The 15,635-nt window shown below is 40.1% G+C and overlaps 1 protein-coding gene across 1 annotated transcript in view; it reads left to right on the top strand.

Moving 5' to 3' along the window:
• Window positions 1-11,815: 11,815 nt before the first annotated feature.
• Window positions 11,816-15,635, top strand: part of CEP120 (centrosomal protein 120) — an 82,407-nt gene continuing 78,587 nt past the window's right edge. The window contains exon 1 of the mRNA XM_054032986.1: window positions 11,816-12,028. Within this exon, the coding sequence (XP_053888961.1) occupies window positions 11,980-12,028 (49 nt within the window). The 5' untranslated portion in view covers window positions 11,816-11,979. The remainder of the gene's footprint in view (window positions 12,029-15,635) is intronic.

Below are 15,635 nucleotides of genomic sequence, written 5' to 3' on the forward strand. Positions count from 1 at the left end.
TATCTAAGACAGGATACTATATTTGATAAGCTGCACTTTACTTACATCTTACAATATCCCTGTTTAACAAGGGATCATCTGGTAAATAAATTAGGTTAGGAATACAGCATCTCACATTTGTCATCTCATTTCTTTTCCAATGAGGAAATAACCCACTTTTGGAGTCCAATTTTTTTTCAGACAACTGTGAAGTCAGGAGATGTAAATATACAGATGTGCACAAAATTAAAATTAAGTCATAAATAAATGCTTTTGTTCATTGGAAGTGTTATAATATGTTTATAATCACAGGGCATTAAGAAACCCCCTTATTGATTTATGGTTAGGGATTTTGGAATGGAAAGTCATTTTAAAGATAAACCTCATTCTAAGGGGGAGCTTTGGGTTTTTCTCAACCAGCTAGGTGTTAAAATATAACTTGACCTTTCTGTACTAAAATGTCTTTGTTAAAACATTTTAAATATCCACCTTATATCCTAGCCTAAGCAAGCCCTGCACATGGTATCCTAAGCCATTTTGCTACCTACCTTAGGTGGATTTAATCCTTTGACAGACAGGTATTGACACAAAGAAAATTCTTCAATATTTTAGAAAATATACAGTCTATATACTTTATGATAATTAATTCATATTTGATAAACACAGCACTTTAGACACTCCAACTGCTATAAGAAGGGTATTTGTTACTGTCTTCGCAGGAATCAGTTGTTATGAGGACTTCATGTTTCAAGTGGCTGTTTATACAAACTAGTAATTAGATCTGATTAAATCTAGGATTACATTAATTTTTCAGTGCCTGCATTGACCTGCCATTAAATTTACAGTATAGAGATTATGGACTGACTCCAAATATTCCCCTGGTGCAAACTGCACACAGCTATCAAAATAACCCATTTTGTATGGATAACAAATCCATGTGTTAGTTAGCTAAAACAAAGAAAGGCACACATTTAACCCATGTAACCCTGCTGAAATTTGACTTTGAGTTCTTGCTAAATAAATTGACAGAAGACCTTTCATGAGAAAACGGAAGAAAGGAAATATGTTTGTGAACTGTTGGTAGCAGTGCCAAATACCTAGATGGACTTTGGATAGTTTAATAATCATCTGCACGAAATCATGACATGAAAGAAAACTGTACAGTGTGCAAATCAGTGCTACTAAATTGGTTGAGCTGCCTAACATACCTTTTATAATTTCACGTGAGTAAGAGTAAGAATTTCAACTTTTGTCTATGTTAAGCAAAGAATTTAACAACTGTATGATTATTTTGAAGTCCCCTTTAAAATAATCCAGGTTTAATATCTTATTGCTCAATCATTTCTCATGAACTCATATGGAACTCATGACCCCAAATTCACCTCAGCTATGAAGGAATCAATAGGGCTGTAGTACTGATTTACAGTTTGCTCAATCACTTGCAGCATAACATTAATTATCTTGATCCCGCTCTTACAAACGTTAGTCGGAAAACCCCTGTCATATAAAGTAGACTAATCTGGTTTGTTTAAAATAAAGAAGATTCTGAGCCAGATTCTCAACTGGTGTAAATCAACATAGCTCAGTTGAAGTCAATGGAGCCACATGGATTTATATCAGCTAAGGATTTGACCAATGATCTACAGTATTGTTTCTTGGCTCAAGAAACCAAACCAGACTCAAAATTTCATTGACGTCATTGTAAATCTCTTTAATGACCAAAGACGTCAATTAAAACATTTGTATTGACAGCTTTCTTTTGGCGAGGTCATATACTTTTACTAATGTAACCTTGATATCTCATCTTAAGCTATCAATGCTGAAACAACATTTCTAAAACATATCACCTTCTGAATGATTCATAGACCAGAACTGAAAATCTAGACAACACAATGACAGAGTTCTTCCTTTTTAGATAATAATGTTCAGAAAAAAGGAGAGTGTTGCATTATGAACCTGATCTAATGACCGTTCCAGTCAATAGAAAGAAACCCATTAACTTCAGTGAGCATGAAGTTGGGTCCTAAATGGGTAGACAAAAATAGCATTACACTAGTAATAAAATAGGAGTGACTGTTTGCAATTCTATACACAAATATCTTGTGAACACCCTTAGATGTTAACTACATAACTTTTTTTTAATTTTTTTTTAGAAAAGACCATTGTAATTGTCAGGAGTGAGCTCTTTCGCCTGAGCCTGAGGACTAGGGCAGCCTAGCCTCCAGGCACATTAATGAGCTCAGCTGGGCTGTGGTAGGACCATCTGATTGACTGGCCTTCCTGATTGGCTGAAGGGAGACAGCAGGCCTGCTTTTAAGCTCAGCAGCAGCTCACTAGTTACTCCCTGTTTGTGGTGATAGTATCTGTCTTGTTCCCTCATCTGTGCTAACCCTTCTTGCACTTGAGTACTGTCGTTGACCCTTGACTCTGGTTCTTGTCTCCTGTTCCAACCACTAGGAACAAACCCCAGTTGTGACAGTAATTACAAGTTTGTGCATTTTTTTGGCAACTTTACATAGAAGGTCAAAAAGTAGTTACCATGTACTTTACACTGTGATATAGAAGATGAGGAAACCTTTTGGACCTTGCAAGTAATATATATCTTGTAATTTAAAAACTTTTAAATAATATTCCCCCTCCTGCTGAGGATTCTTTTACTAAAGCATGACAACTGTTAACCCCTTATACCTAGAACTGTGTAGCCTAGTATATAGAGCACTGTGCTGGGACTCAGAACACCAATATTCCTGGCTCTGTCACTGGCCTGCTGGGTGATCTTGGGAAAGTCATTTTATGTCTGTTTCTTTATCTGTAACAGGGAGATGATGACTATGTAACAGGGGGGCTTGCCCCTAGGCTGGAATGCCTGGACTTAAGTCAGCCCTGATTACAAGAGGAGCCCCGCCTGACAGGAATCAAGTGATTCCAATATAAAAGGCAGCAAGGCCAGGGGGCAGGCTGGGCAAGTTTGAGAGACTGTAGAGCTGGGATTGATGGGAGGAGCAGATACAAGGAGCAAGTGAGTGAAAATAAAGAGAAGCTGAAGGAAGCAGAACTAGAAGGGAATTGCAGATAAAGCTGTAGCACGAGAAAGTCTCCTGCAGGGTCCCTGTGGAAGGGACAGTACCTCAGGGAGGAGGTGCTGTGTCCAGTTTAAGGCTGTATGGAAGATGCATTTTGTGGGTGTCTTTTGGGAACTGTATTCATCTAATAAAATACCCAGACCCTGAGAAGGGCTGCAATTGAGCAAAGCTGTGGAGTTTTATTTAAGGAAGAGGAGGAAAAACAGGAGCAGGGCACTGTTGAGGCACCCTTGGCCACAAGGGGGTGGTTTAGGTGGCTGCAACTGTATTATGGATACTGCCCTTCCTTGTAATGTGCTCTGAGATCTGCTAATGAAAAGCACTGTATAAAAGTATATTAATTTATACCCTTTCTGCTTCCTTCCCCCCGTATTCTATATCTCTAGTTATAGAAGGATATGTTGTAATAATCGGGCCTACAAATGTACCCTAATTGTGAGCTCAGCTGTAAAAAGTGAGTGTATAAGTTCAAAAGATGTCATAGTAAACTGTAACAATAAATGTTGAGTGGGAAAAGGTGCAAAAGGAAGACAAACTAAATTAGTCCAAGCAAAAAGGTCTACTTGTATATTGATTTTCACTTCTACATTTCCTGAGAAAAGTGGAAATCAATAAATCAAAATTGGTATCAGAAATTAGGTCTAATCAGTGGACAAAATAATAAGGGGATGGGCTGGGCTAAACTAACCATTTCCTTTTGTGGTCCTTAAAAATAGATTTTTGGGAGACAAATTGGCTCTTGAAATGAACTTCACCTTCGTGGCTGCCACCCTTGCTGTTTCCTGGGATACCAGACCTCCTCCATCTCCATCCTGACCAGACTGGGCCAGAGAGGGAGCCAGATGAAATTGCCACCTCCAACAGCTCTAGCTGAATCCCAAACACCGCCTGGGATGTGAGACTTCATCTCCCTGCAATCCTTCTGTTCCTTCCCTACCTTACTACCGCTTTCTTACTTTTTCTGTCTATTAAAACTCTGAGCCAGTCAATAGTGCATATTTTTTAATGCTGCTGGGAGCTTGTGACTGGAGAGGTAAGTAAAAGCAATGTCATAAAGAGCCCAGTGCTAGTACAAGTTTGCCAGGCTTGGAGTGGCTGATAAGACCATGTGCTAGACTTGTGTTTTTCCTGCAGTGAGGTTGCACTAGAGGCAGAAGTTGCACTTTTTTTTTTCTTTTTTCCTGCTATTCTTTTCTCTCCCCTTTTGTGCTAACTGGGCACTTTAAGATATTTTTAAAAATTTAATAGTATGATTATAAGGAATTGGGGCTGGGGCAGAAGGGAGGTGAACTCAGGCCCAAGGTTCTCTTTACCAATGAGGTGGATATCCCTACCACAATTTTTAGGACATCTAAAAGTGAGGGCCCAATTCTCCTTTTCCTGAAAAGGTCTTAAAGCAGACAGAAACAGCCTCTGAGGAAGAGCCCCAGCACAAGGGGATTAATGAGCCATCCAAGAGTATATTACAAGTCCCCAGGCTACTTTAATTTACATTGTGGGGTGAACAGACCCCTAGAAAGGCTCAGAAAAATGGAAGCACAAAGACACCAGTCTTGCACTCAATGCAAGAACACAGTAAATGAGAATTGGGACTTGAATCTCCAGTATATTGGAGATCTATACATGAAAAGCAACTGCATTTTATTCTCTTTCCACTTTTTCTAACAAGTTTCTTAAAGATCACTGACAGTTCAGTTCACTAATAAAACTCTTGTAAATTATGTATTAACACAGAGATTCTAGTGTCACAGCTAGGGCCCTATGAAATTCATGACCATGAAAAATGTGTCACGGATCATGAAATCTGGTCTTGTGTGCTTTTACCCTATACTATACAGATTTCATGGGGGAGACCAGCGTTTCTCAAATTGGGGGTCCTGACCCAAAAGGAAGTTGCAGCGGGGTCACAAGGTTATTTTAGGGGGTAGCAGTATTGCCACCCTTACTTCTGTACAGACTTCAGAGCTCAGCAGCCAAAGAGTGGCAGCTGTTGGCTGGGCACCCAGCTCTGAAGGCAGCGCCCTACCAGCAGCAGCAGCACAGAAGTAAGGGTGGCAATACCATACCATGCCATCCTTACGTCTGCGCTGCTCTCGGCCAGCAGCTGCCACTCTCCAGCTGCTCAGCTCTGAAGGCAGCGTTGCCGCCAGCAGCAGTGCAGAAGTAAGGGTAGCAGTACTGCAACCCTCTCTACGATAACCTTGTGACCACCTCACAATTCCTTTTTTGGTCAGGACCCCTATAATTATAACACCGTGACATTTCAGATTTAAATTGCTGAAATCATGAAACTTATGATGTTTAAAATCCTATGACATGAAATTGACCAAAATGGACAGTGAATTTGGTAGGGCCTTAGTCATAGAGTAAGGAGACATCTGCATACCATGGAGATAGCTTCTGTCTCAGGCACAACCCTGATTAAGTACAACAGGATAGTGAGAAAGGAATCTTATCCTTAGGTATTTTGAATTTATTCAAATACTATATTCATATAAAAATAAACAACCAATTTTCCACTGGTCCCCCGTCCCCTCCCAGCCCTGTCCATGCTGTGAAATTTGCCATAAGTGACCTACAGTGTCTTAGTAGCAAGTCAAAGGGGTGGAATCCTGACAGGTATCACTGTCTAGTTTAGTAAGCATAATTAATGCTTACTGTTTGTTGCTGCTTCCAACCTGAATACCAGCTCCCTTAAGTATAAAGTTTTCAACAGGTCCGTTACTCAGTACAGCTGGATCAAATCCATTTGAAGGAGCGTATCCTACAGTTCGGGTCTCTTTTTTTCGAGGAAAATGTTTATTTCTCTGCAAAAAAAATATTCTCAACCATCTTTCTCCTATTTCAGTTTTCCCCTTCCCTAAATGATCAGTTGCTCTTCCTGAGCATTAGCAGGTCATGCAGTGAGGACAGACCCTTATTTTTAGTTCTTTGTTTCAAGTAACAGTGCAGATTTTACAGCACTTTGAAGAGTCAAGCTACAAACAGAAAGGGCTTCTCAACCTTAACTATAGCAGAGATGAATGAACTTGGGGATGATATAAGGACCATTGCCTCTATTATTAAAATAAAATCCCAAACTCCCCACTCCACTGAACACACTTCTCTTCCTGAGGAGAGAATGAGAGAACAAATATGTGTCATATGTTAGTCACATTGCTTAATGCACTACGGGAAGGTGCTTAGATACTAGGGTGATAGGCATGGTACAAGAACCTAGGTAGAAAAGAACAGAGGAATAGAATAAACTAAAATGTAATTATAGAAGGAACTGCAGTGTTCCTTTAGGGGTTGAGTTAGGTTACAGGAGTGCATAAGGTAAAAACATGATGCAACAACACCTCTAATGGAGAAGCAATTGAAAATGTTTATTGAAGTGAAGGAAGAAGAGATTGTGAATTAAGTAATGAATCTTGTAAAATGAGGGATAAATTAGGGCACGGGTGCAAAATTAGAATGTGAGATCAGTGAAAACTGAAATTGCAGGGGAACGTTAATGATTAGAGAGAGCTACTGTAGCTGAACAGTTTCTGGGACTGGAAGGAAAAATGAGTGAATTTAGACTATATAGTCTTTAACAATACCAGTCAGCCATAATTTACATATTTATGCCATAATTAGTCTAGCAATAGAATGTATGAAGTGCATTAAGTAGTTGAAAATTAAATATAATTAATGCTTACTATTTATAATATATATTTTTCCCCTTAGACTCCTTGATGAGTTAAGGTAGAAGTGAGACATGGGGTATGGATGGGCTATTTACTACATGCAAATTTCATTTTAAAATGATAGATGGATATTAAAACTCGTGTAATTCTAATCCCATTACTAAATGGGGGATTTTGTGTTTAATTTGTAGAGTATGTGCATTAACAAGAAAGATTTCAATGCCTAGGTTATATGGTGACTTCAGTAGACACACATAGAAACCAATAATTGTAATGGGGCAGAGGTTGACTACTTATTGAACAAAACACTGTGGCTGTTCTTAGTGATTGTAATAACATACATTTGGTTCAGTCTGAATTATATCTCAGTTTATTTAGAATTTGAAGTTTTGTTTTCATTTTCAGACACCTTTATTTATTTCACTGTCAACTAAAACAAATATGCTGCACTGAAACATTTAAAATATTACTCATGCTGTCATTTGCTTTACATAGTGTTAATTTAGGTCCCCTTCCAGCTCCCGTGTTCCTGTTAAAATCTTAAGGCCATTAGATTGTTCCATCCTGGTAACCTTTCAGCCACAAAGATGAAAAATGTGCAGAAATTTAGCCACATGAATTTTCATTCCTAGAGTAAATGATTTTTATTACCAAAGCACTTGCTTGGAGTGCGGAGAGGAAACTATTATAAAGACTGGCCAAAGAGGAAAATCAGACCAGATCAATGTGGGTGAAGTGGGGTGGGTGTCACAATTCTCAGATTACTGACTGGAAACTCCTGTTGTCTGGCCTCTGTTTTAAACCCATAAAGGGGCACTGCAATCCACAAAAACAGGACTCCCCTATACTAAATTAAGCTAAACAATCTGTCTTCATTTAAAGGAGGAGGAGGGCCCTGGCTCCCAATTCCCAAGTCCTTCTTAGCATAGTCTCAGATTCACCGCCATGGGGCCAGCCAAGACTGTTCCACTGCCGGTAGATCAGTAGGCATGGGAATCAGTGAGTGGCCTTGTGAAGGGCAGCTTCCCTGAAGCTTTTCTCTGAGCTACAGTCTACTGTCTTTCCCCCCCCCCCCCCCCCGAGCTGTCCAGCTGTCTGGAACTTCCTACTTTTAAACCCTTACTCCATCCTTGACATGATGGGGAGGGGGGAGGGAAGGAGGAAGAAGGTAGGAGGGAATCAGCCTTGTCCACAGTAGCTCTTTAACCCCTTTGTCACTGGTGGGGGTTCATACACTCTGTCACGATGGAAGAAAGTAAAAAGGGGTCAATGTAAGAATGAGAGAAAGCAAGAGGTAGCAAAGTTGTGAATATTAGAGAAGACAATGGAAGAATATGAGTGGAGGGAACAAGGTTAGAAGTTGAGGGGAAAAACATGATGAAATACAGAAGTTGAACAGTGTTGAGGAAGAGGGAAACCTAAATGTGTGTAAAAACAATGAGGAGTCCTTGTGGTACCTTAGAGACGAACAAATTTAGTGTTAGTCTCTAAGGTGCCACAAGGACTTCTTGTTGTTTTTGATGATACAGACTAACATGGCTACCCTTATGAAACCTAAATGTGTGTGATGCTTCCCAGGATTGTGAAGCATCTTCCTACCACCTCCCCGATTTGTCTGAATATGTCAGAGATCAGATTCCTAACTCCACCAACCACAGGCAACACAAGTATTCTCCTCTCAGCATATGAAGGCTCTGCCATCCCTTTGCAGGTTAGCAATAGATACAGTCCACCCCTGAGTGCTCCAGGCCTCCCCCTGGAGTGCCCAGCCACTGATCCACTGGACATTCACAGAATTCCCATACCTTATGCTCCCAAAAGAACAGTACACCCCAGCTTTTACTGTTACACCCTCGATCGCTGCTCCACTTAAAGCACAGCACTTAGATTTGTTTGTTTATTTATTTATTACAAGAATACGTTTATTGAACAAAGCTTAGACATTCTAGTGATAGCAAGTAGAAATATTGGAAACCAACAGAAATACTGGAAACCAAAATAGAAATATTTGCTTACCCAAAGTCGTCCTTACAGCATTTTCCCACCAATGTTGCTGAGACCCTCCTTTCATGTGCCCAAGCCCACTGGCTGCTTGTCTGCCCAGATGAAAAATGCCAGGGTGTGTCTCTGCACCCTTACATGTATTACACCAGTCCTTTATTCTTCACTTTCCTCTCCCCCATTGTTCATCCCTTCCTGTTAATTTCTTCTCCTGAAGTCTCGGCAATATGCTCATTAGCAATTGACTAAGTATGCAAATAGATTTCCATTGTAAGACACACAGTACACAGTGGCCAGCCAGTACCTCCTGTCTGGTGGAACCTGCATGTAAATATCAGATACAGGGAGTCCGTGTCCTCTGCCAGTTGACACAAGAAGTCTTTGAGTCACAATGGGACTAAATCTAATTACATTTTTGGGCCAAACAACCTACTCACTTTGATTTCTAGAATAAATGCTATTGCAATCCTTATTTTTGATTCTGTATAGCCTCACAAATGGCTGGACCCAACTGATTTGGGGTAATTGCCCTTGAGATGGCATTCTTCCCCAGCAATTGCTCTGGGGATCAATTTTTAACTATAGCTAAGGTTCAGAGGAGGATGCTGTGGAGATGTGCTTATTCAGCCTATCTCCACATCTCCTAGGCACTGTAGCCATGTTCCCTCTGTAGCTTTTCAGTTGGCTGCCTCCAGGCTCTATCGAAGACTGGGGCAAAGCAAGTGCCCATAGCCTGGTTTCTAGTGGCTTCCAATGACAGAAAACTGAGAATGACTAAAGTGCTGGATGTGACTTAGTGTGATGGAATGTGGCTTATTCAGGGGAGAAAGGCATAACAAGAAGCAATGGCTGGAGGATAAAGCCAGACAAATTGAAATTAGAAATATGGCACCATTTTTTTTAACAGTGAGGGTGACTGGAACAAGCTACCAAGGGAAATAGTGTGTTCTCCATGTTTTGATTTCTTCAGATTAAGACTGGATGTCTTTCTGAAAGAGACGCTTTAGTCAAACACAAGTTATTAGGTTCAGTGCTATAATGAAGGTCAGACTAGATGATCTAAGGGTCTATAACTGGTCTTAAGTATCAGGGGGTTAGTCTGTATCCACAAAAACAAGGAGTCCGGTGGCACCTTAAAGACTAACAGATTTATTTGGACATAAATTTTCGTGTTTTTTTTTTTTTTTTTTAAACTGACTCCTTGTTGTTCTTCTGGTCTTAAAATCTATTAAATCTAGCATACTATGGATCCTGTAAAAATAATCCTTCTTTAGGATTATCACTTATGTCTTGCTCTCCATTATTTATTCTACATTTATGTTAGAGGTCCGTCATGCTTTTTTTTTTTTCTTATCAAGCAGAGCCATGCTACACGCATGATACAACTATATATGTGTGCAGTGTTTGTTGTAGCCTTGTTGGTCCCAGAATATTAGAGAGACAAGATGGGTGAGGTAAAGTATTTTATTGGCCCAACTATATGTGTGCAGATAGCTGCTCCTCATTATCATAGTGAAAAAATTCACTGAACCCACAACAACTTTGTTTGAGCTCTGACTTCAGTGGGGCACAATATAATACATACTGCAGTTGCTTTTACATAGTCAATGTTTGTCAACTGTTACCACAGATATCTTCTATTCTACGTTTAAAGGGAAAACTCTGATATTTCAGATACCACTCGTTGGCAACTGTTGCCTGGACAACACTGTTTTTTAATGGTGACTCGTCTACATGTACATTTTTAAAAAAAGCTTTTGGACATTTTTTCTTGACCTGACGTGTTCAGATGGTATGTCAGAGATCTGTATGCACAACTATTTTACAGTCAATTTTAATTTTTGAGATATTATTCTGCATTTTTGATCCAACTGTATAGTTACTTAAAATCAGCATTAAAAATGAACAAATTAACAAAAATGTCAAGCACATAAAACTTGCAGCAAATTAAAGGCTGGATCTACTTCCTATTTAAGTTATTGGAAGAACTTCTATGGTCTTTGGACTTATTTCTGCATTTTGGTATACAGATTGGGTCCCAGGAGTATCATCTATGCTATATGGAGCAAAAGGGTGAAAAATATTGAAAAATAGTGAACTGAGGCTATTTAATTTTGAGACTCAAGATATTTCAGTTTTGTTCCTGGCAAAAACAATTTTACCCTATATCGTGTCTCTCAGCTTCTGTAGCACTGGCATTATTTGCATGTTTTTAAAATAGTTTCTCATAGCACTTCAGTGCCAAGTTAGTAAATACTAGGAATAAGTTATTAGTTAAAACAAATACATTGTTTTTCACCTCTTCTGTTTATATTTTGCACAGTTATTACATCCATAATATTTTATTAACAAATATAAATAAAGAAAAGGATATACATGGAATTTTACAAATAGAAATTTAATTACTTTGAAATTTAAGTTACTTTTCCTAAGGAAGTCTTCAACAGTCTGGAGTCTCTAAAACCACGTTTTGTTCCTTCACAGTAAGAGCTTGCCTACATGTGGACATTTACCAGCATAACTATATACGGGTAGCCGGGTTAGATTTGTATGCAAATGAGGCTGCCGCGAACACTCTTGCAGTCCCCCCCCCCCCGCGGACATTGTCCTCGCACACCAGCCCTGTGGCACAGCTAGGAGGACGGATAACATAATTGCACGAGCCCTTTTTTCTGTTGCTTTTGCACGCCCCCAGCTCGAGCGCTGGGGGTGTCGTTCTCCCGCCTCAACCACAGGTGGCGCTGCTCCACACACGCAGCCTCCTCCCACCCTAAACGCCGCTGTGAACGCTGGGCTGTAGGTTGGCCGGCAGTGATCCCAGACCGGAAGAGGCGCTCTCTCCTCTTCCACCCTAGTCTCTGTGTTTCTTTGTCCGCCAGGCTCCCCGGTGCCGCTTGGTTGCTAGGCGGAAGTAGAGTGGCAGAGGCAGCGGTTTGGTTTAAAGAGCGTCCGAGGCGGCAAAGGGTTGCGGGTGGCGGCACCGCGAGCGGAGCTGGGCGTGGCGGCTCCTGCTCTCCGGCGGCGGCGGCGGCGGCTTTCTGCTCTGTCCTCGTAGAGGTTGAGACGCTGCATGTAAGGACCCCCCCGCCAGGGCCCGAGACTCCCCTCCCCGTAACCCCGGGCTCAGCCCGGACTGGAACACCGCTCGCCCCGCTTCAGATTCCGCCCCCTCGCAGGGCCAGGGACCCCCCAGGCTGCCAGCCTTAGCCCGCATCCCCGATTTCACATACAGCCCCAAAGCAGAAATGGTCTCCAAATCCGACCAGCTTCTGATCGTTGTCTCCATCCTGGAAGGTAAAGTATTGAATCCGACGCCGTTCTCTGAGCCCAGCGCTGGCTCTTGCTCCGTGCACGTTTGTCTCCTGGCATTAACATCTTTGCACTCTTTCATTTCCCCTTTCTGTTTGTTTTTGGACTGTGTACATTTTGCTAAAATACCACGATGATGGATTTAGTAATCCTTGTAATAACATGCCAGGATGTGGGACTGAATTACCGTTAAATAATGTATATGGTCTTGCCTTACAACGGATGTATTTTTTTGTCTGATTTTTCTCTTTTTTGCCAACAGCAGAGTACTTCATAACGAATATACAAGAATAGTTTGAGAACTGAAGTTGCCTTACTCCTTAAAGGCACAGTCTCCATCTAAGGCCTGGTCTACACTAGGAGGGGATAGATCTTAGTTACGCAACTTCAGCTATGTGAATAACGTAGCTGAAGTTGACGTACTTAGACCTACTCACCGTGGTGTCTTCACTGCGGTGAATCGACTGCTGCTGCTCCCCCATTGACTCCACCTGCGCCTCTTGTGGCAGTGGAGTACAGAAGTTGATGGGAGAGCGCTTTGGGATTGATTTATTGTGTCTAGACTAGATGTGATAAATCGACTCCCGCTGGATCGATCGCTGCCTGCCGATCCGGCGGGTAGTGTAGACATACGGTTAATAAAATCAGAATTACTTAAAATCTAAATGAATGAGCAAACTTTCATTAGTTTTGTTGAAAGCTCTGTGGACCAAATTCAGCTCTGATTTAAATGGGCATGTTTCTCAGTGCAACTGACTAAAGTTAATGGCAAAGGTGAAGTAGGGCCTATATGTCTTAAGGGTCTCCTAGCCGCTACCTTCCACTGGGAAGGTGAAGCAGGTGTTGGGGTAACAACTGTGCAGTCTTTAAGAACTTCCCCCCTTTTTCTGCTTGCTTGTCCTGATGTTGTATCTAATTCAGGGTACATGCAAATAACAGGGTACTCCTTCAAAGGGTACGTCTACACTTACCGGAGGGTCCAGCGGCAGGCAATCGATGATCTGGGATCGATCCCGGAAGTGTTCGCCGTCGACGCCGGTACTCCAGTTCGGCGAGAGGAGTACGCGGCATCGACGGGGGAGCCTGCCTGCCGCGTCTGGACCCGCGGTAAGTTTGGACTAAGGTACTTCGAATTCAGCTACGTTATTAACGTAGCTGAATTTGCGTACCTTAGTCCGAAGTGGGGGCTTAGTGGGGACCAGGCCTAAGGTATCGGAGAGTAGAAATAATATTAAACTTTTGCTTGTCTCATTTGTTTTATGGTGGTGCTTTCTTTTTCTCCAATTTTAAGTGGCAGAAAATATTGAAAGAAAACATTCATTCATGTAACACCATGAAATTAGATGGTGTAAAAATCAATTCCAGGATGTTAGATTAATCCCTGATTCTGGTTTACTTGAGGGAAAGTGAGTTTTCGGCTATGTATAAGTTAGAATTGAAACAATAAAAGGGAAACAACATTTTCACTGTTGTAGTTGCTGTTTGTATGATTACTTTAATAGAAATTGGGTGAGGAGGAATTAATTTTCAGTGTTTTTAGAACATTTGATGGCAGTTTGTGTATGATCATTTTATCGGTTTTGTTTGCACAGTGCTTTCACATATAAATAAACAGGGAACAGAGAAGAGGACTTTAAAAAAAAAAAGGGGGGTGGGGTGGGAAGGGGAGAGAAACCCAAACAGGGTGACTGCAAAGTTTTGTGTATTTTACAGATGTAACTCAAAGACAGGTATAATTCCTGAAACTCTTGATATACTCATGGCACTCAACTTTAAAAAAAGCTGAGTAGAGTTTGTATGTTCCTTTATTTGCCATATCCTAATGATCTATATCTTAATTTTTTTAACAAAATCATAATCAAATAAGGTTTGATACCTGGACTGACCAAACCCTGTAGAAATGCAATTTATTTAAAATATAAAGACAAAAGCTAAAATATAAACGAACAAACGGAGCTGCCAGGTTTAGGTGTTGTAATAAATTCCGTGCAGGCCTCATTACAGCTTTGGACTCATGTTCCTTACAGGTGTATCCATTCCTCATTTCTCTACACAAAATGTCTTTACTCAGGAGAGAGCTTTCTTCTGAAAATCGTGTCAGTTTGGACATACACTTTGTAAATGTAATTTACAGCCTTCTGTTAACTTTCAGAAATTTTGGTAGGGGGGGAAACGATGGTTAAATAAATATCTTGGGCTTTTTTATGCTTCAGTTGCAGATTATCCTAAATTAATGTTACTCTGCTGTATCTGAAAATATCTGATTATTTCTGTATTATCAGGCACTTCAATGTGTCTTTCTGTGTTTTCAGCATTAGTTTCTCAGTGAGTGACTTTGGGAAGATCTTTTTCCAGGAATTGTTCTAAATGTTATTTGTAAAGTTCCCAGCACTACAGTATATAATTTAAAAGAACTTTTCCCATAGTCTGATAAAAAAATTTTGAGACATAACTATAGTAAATACAAAATACATGTTGATTTATATTCACAGTCATAAGGAGAAAAACTGTCTTGTTTCTTTAAAATGAGAAATCCATTAGGCCAGAAGAGTAGTGATTCAGACTGCTTTCTTATCTCTCTTGTCTCAGGAGTCATGCTATGTAGTAACTAACAGAGAGGCATGCTGGTTTAAATTTTCAAAAAAAGATGATTGGTGGTACCCAATTTAGTTTACCTTAAGGAAGCGTACTTTTCATAAAGTACTGAACGCCAGCCTCTTTAAAAGTTCCACGTAGTACTTTCAAAATAACTTGTCACATTTGAAAATGTAGGCTACTTTTTATGAAGTGTTGAGAATTTTAGGATGTAAATAAATATTTGCAGTCTTAATAATGTTCCTTCTCCAGGTATATATTAAAATTTGGTAAGACTGATTACTCTTTATGGACCAGTAGTTTTCAAAATTCAGCTTATACTTACTTTAGGAGGTGGTTCTACATTTTTAAATTCCAATAATACAACTCAAACATTTTTAGAGGTAATGCTCCTGGGCTGAAAACTTGTATACTAAATTCAGATAGATGCTAGTCAAATCCCTAAATGAAATATTGTGAAAATTTTGGGGGGCAAATTGCACAATGTTTATCTGGCTGAGTGTTTTTAATACCCTGCTGTTATGAGCACCCAAATCACAAAATTAACAGACTAACACAAGAGGTATGACTCCATCTTCATTTCCTCTACCCGTTATTTTTTTAAAAAAACAACAACCTCATATCAGGTTAGTGTAAAGCTTAATGGCAGCTTGTAATGAACCACTTACAAATAAATAAAAATCTGCACCAGCAATATTCCTACTATGTATCTGACTGTATTGTCTGTCCAACTTTGATTACAAGCTCTTTATAGCAGGCAGTGAATTATTCTTGCTTATGACAGTACTAGGACACTGTTAGTGTACAACAAATAATATAAAAATTCAGCTCTGGCTCTTAAGATAAAGTTAGAAAACATGGCATATTATACCCATTTAAACAACCCAATGAATTTCCAGAACTAAAGGAAAAAAATCAAAATATTTTAGTAAGTGCCTGATCCCATACACATGGGAGAGTAAAATTACTCATGTGAGTAGTTCCATTATATTCAATA

The sequence above is a fragment of the Malaclemys terrapin genome, chromosome 6 (genome assembly GCF_027887155.1).
Source record: "Malaclemys terrapin pileata isolate rMalTer1 chromosome 6, rMalTer1.hap1, whole genome shotgun sequence".
Classification (NCBI taxonomy): Eukaryota; Metazoa; Chordata; order Testudines; family Emydidae; genus Malaclemys; species Malaclemys terrapin.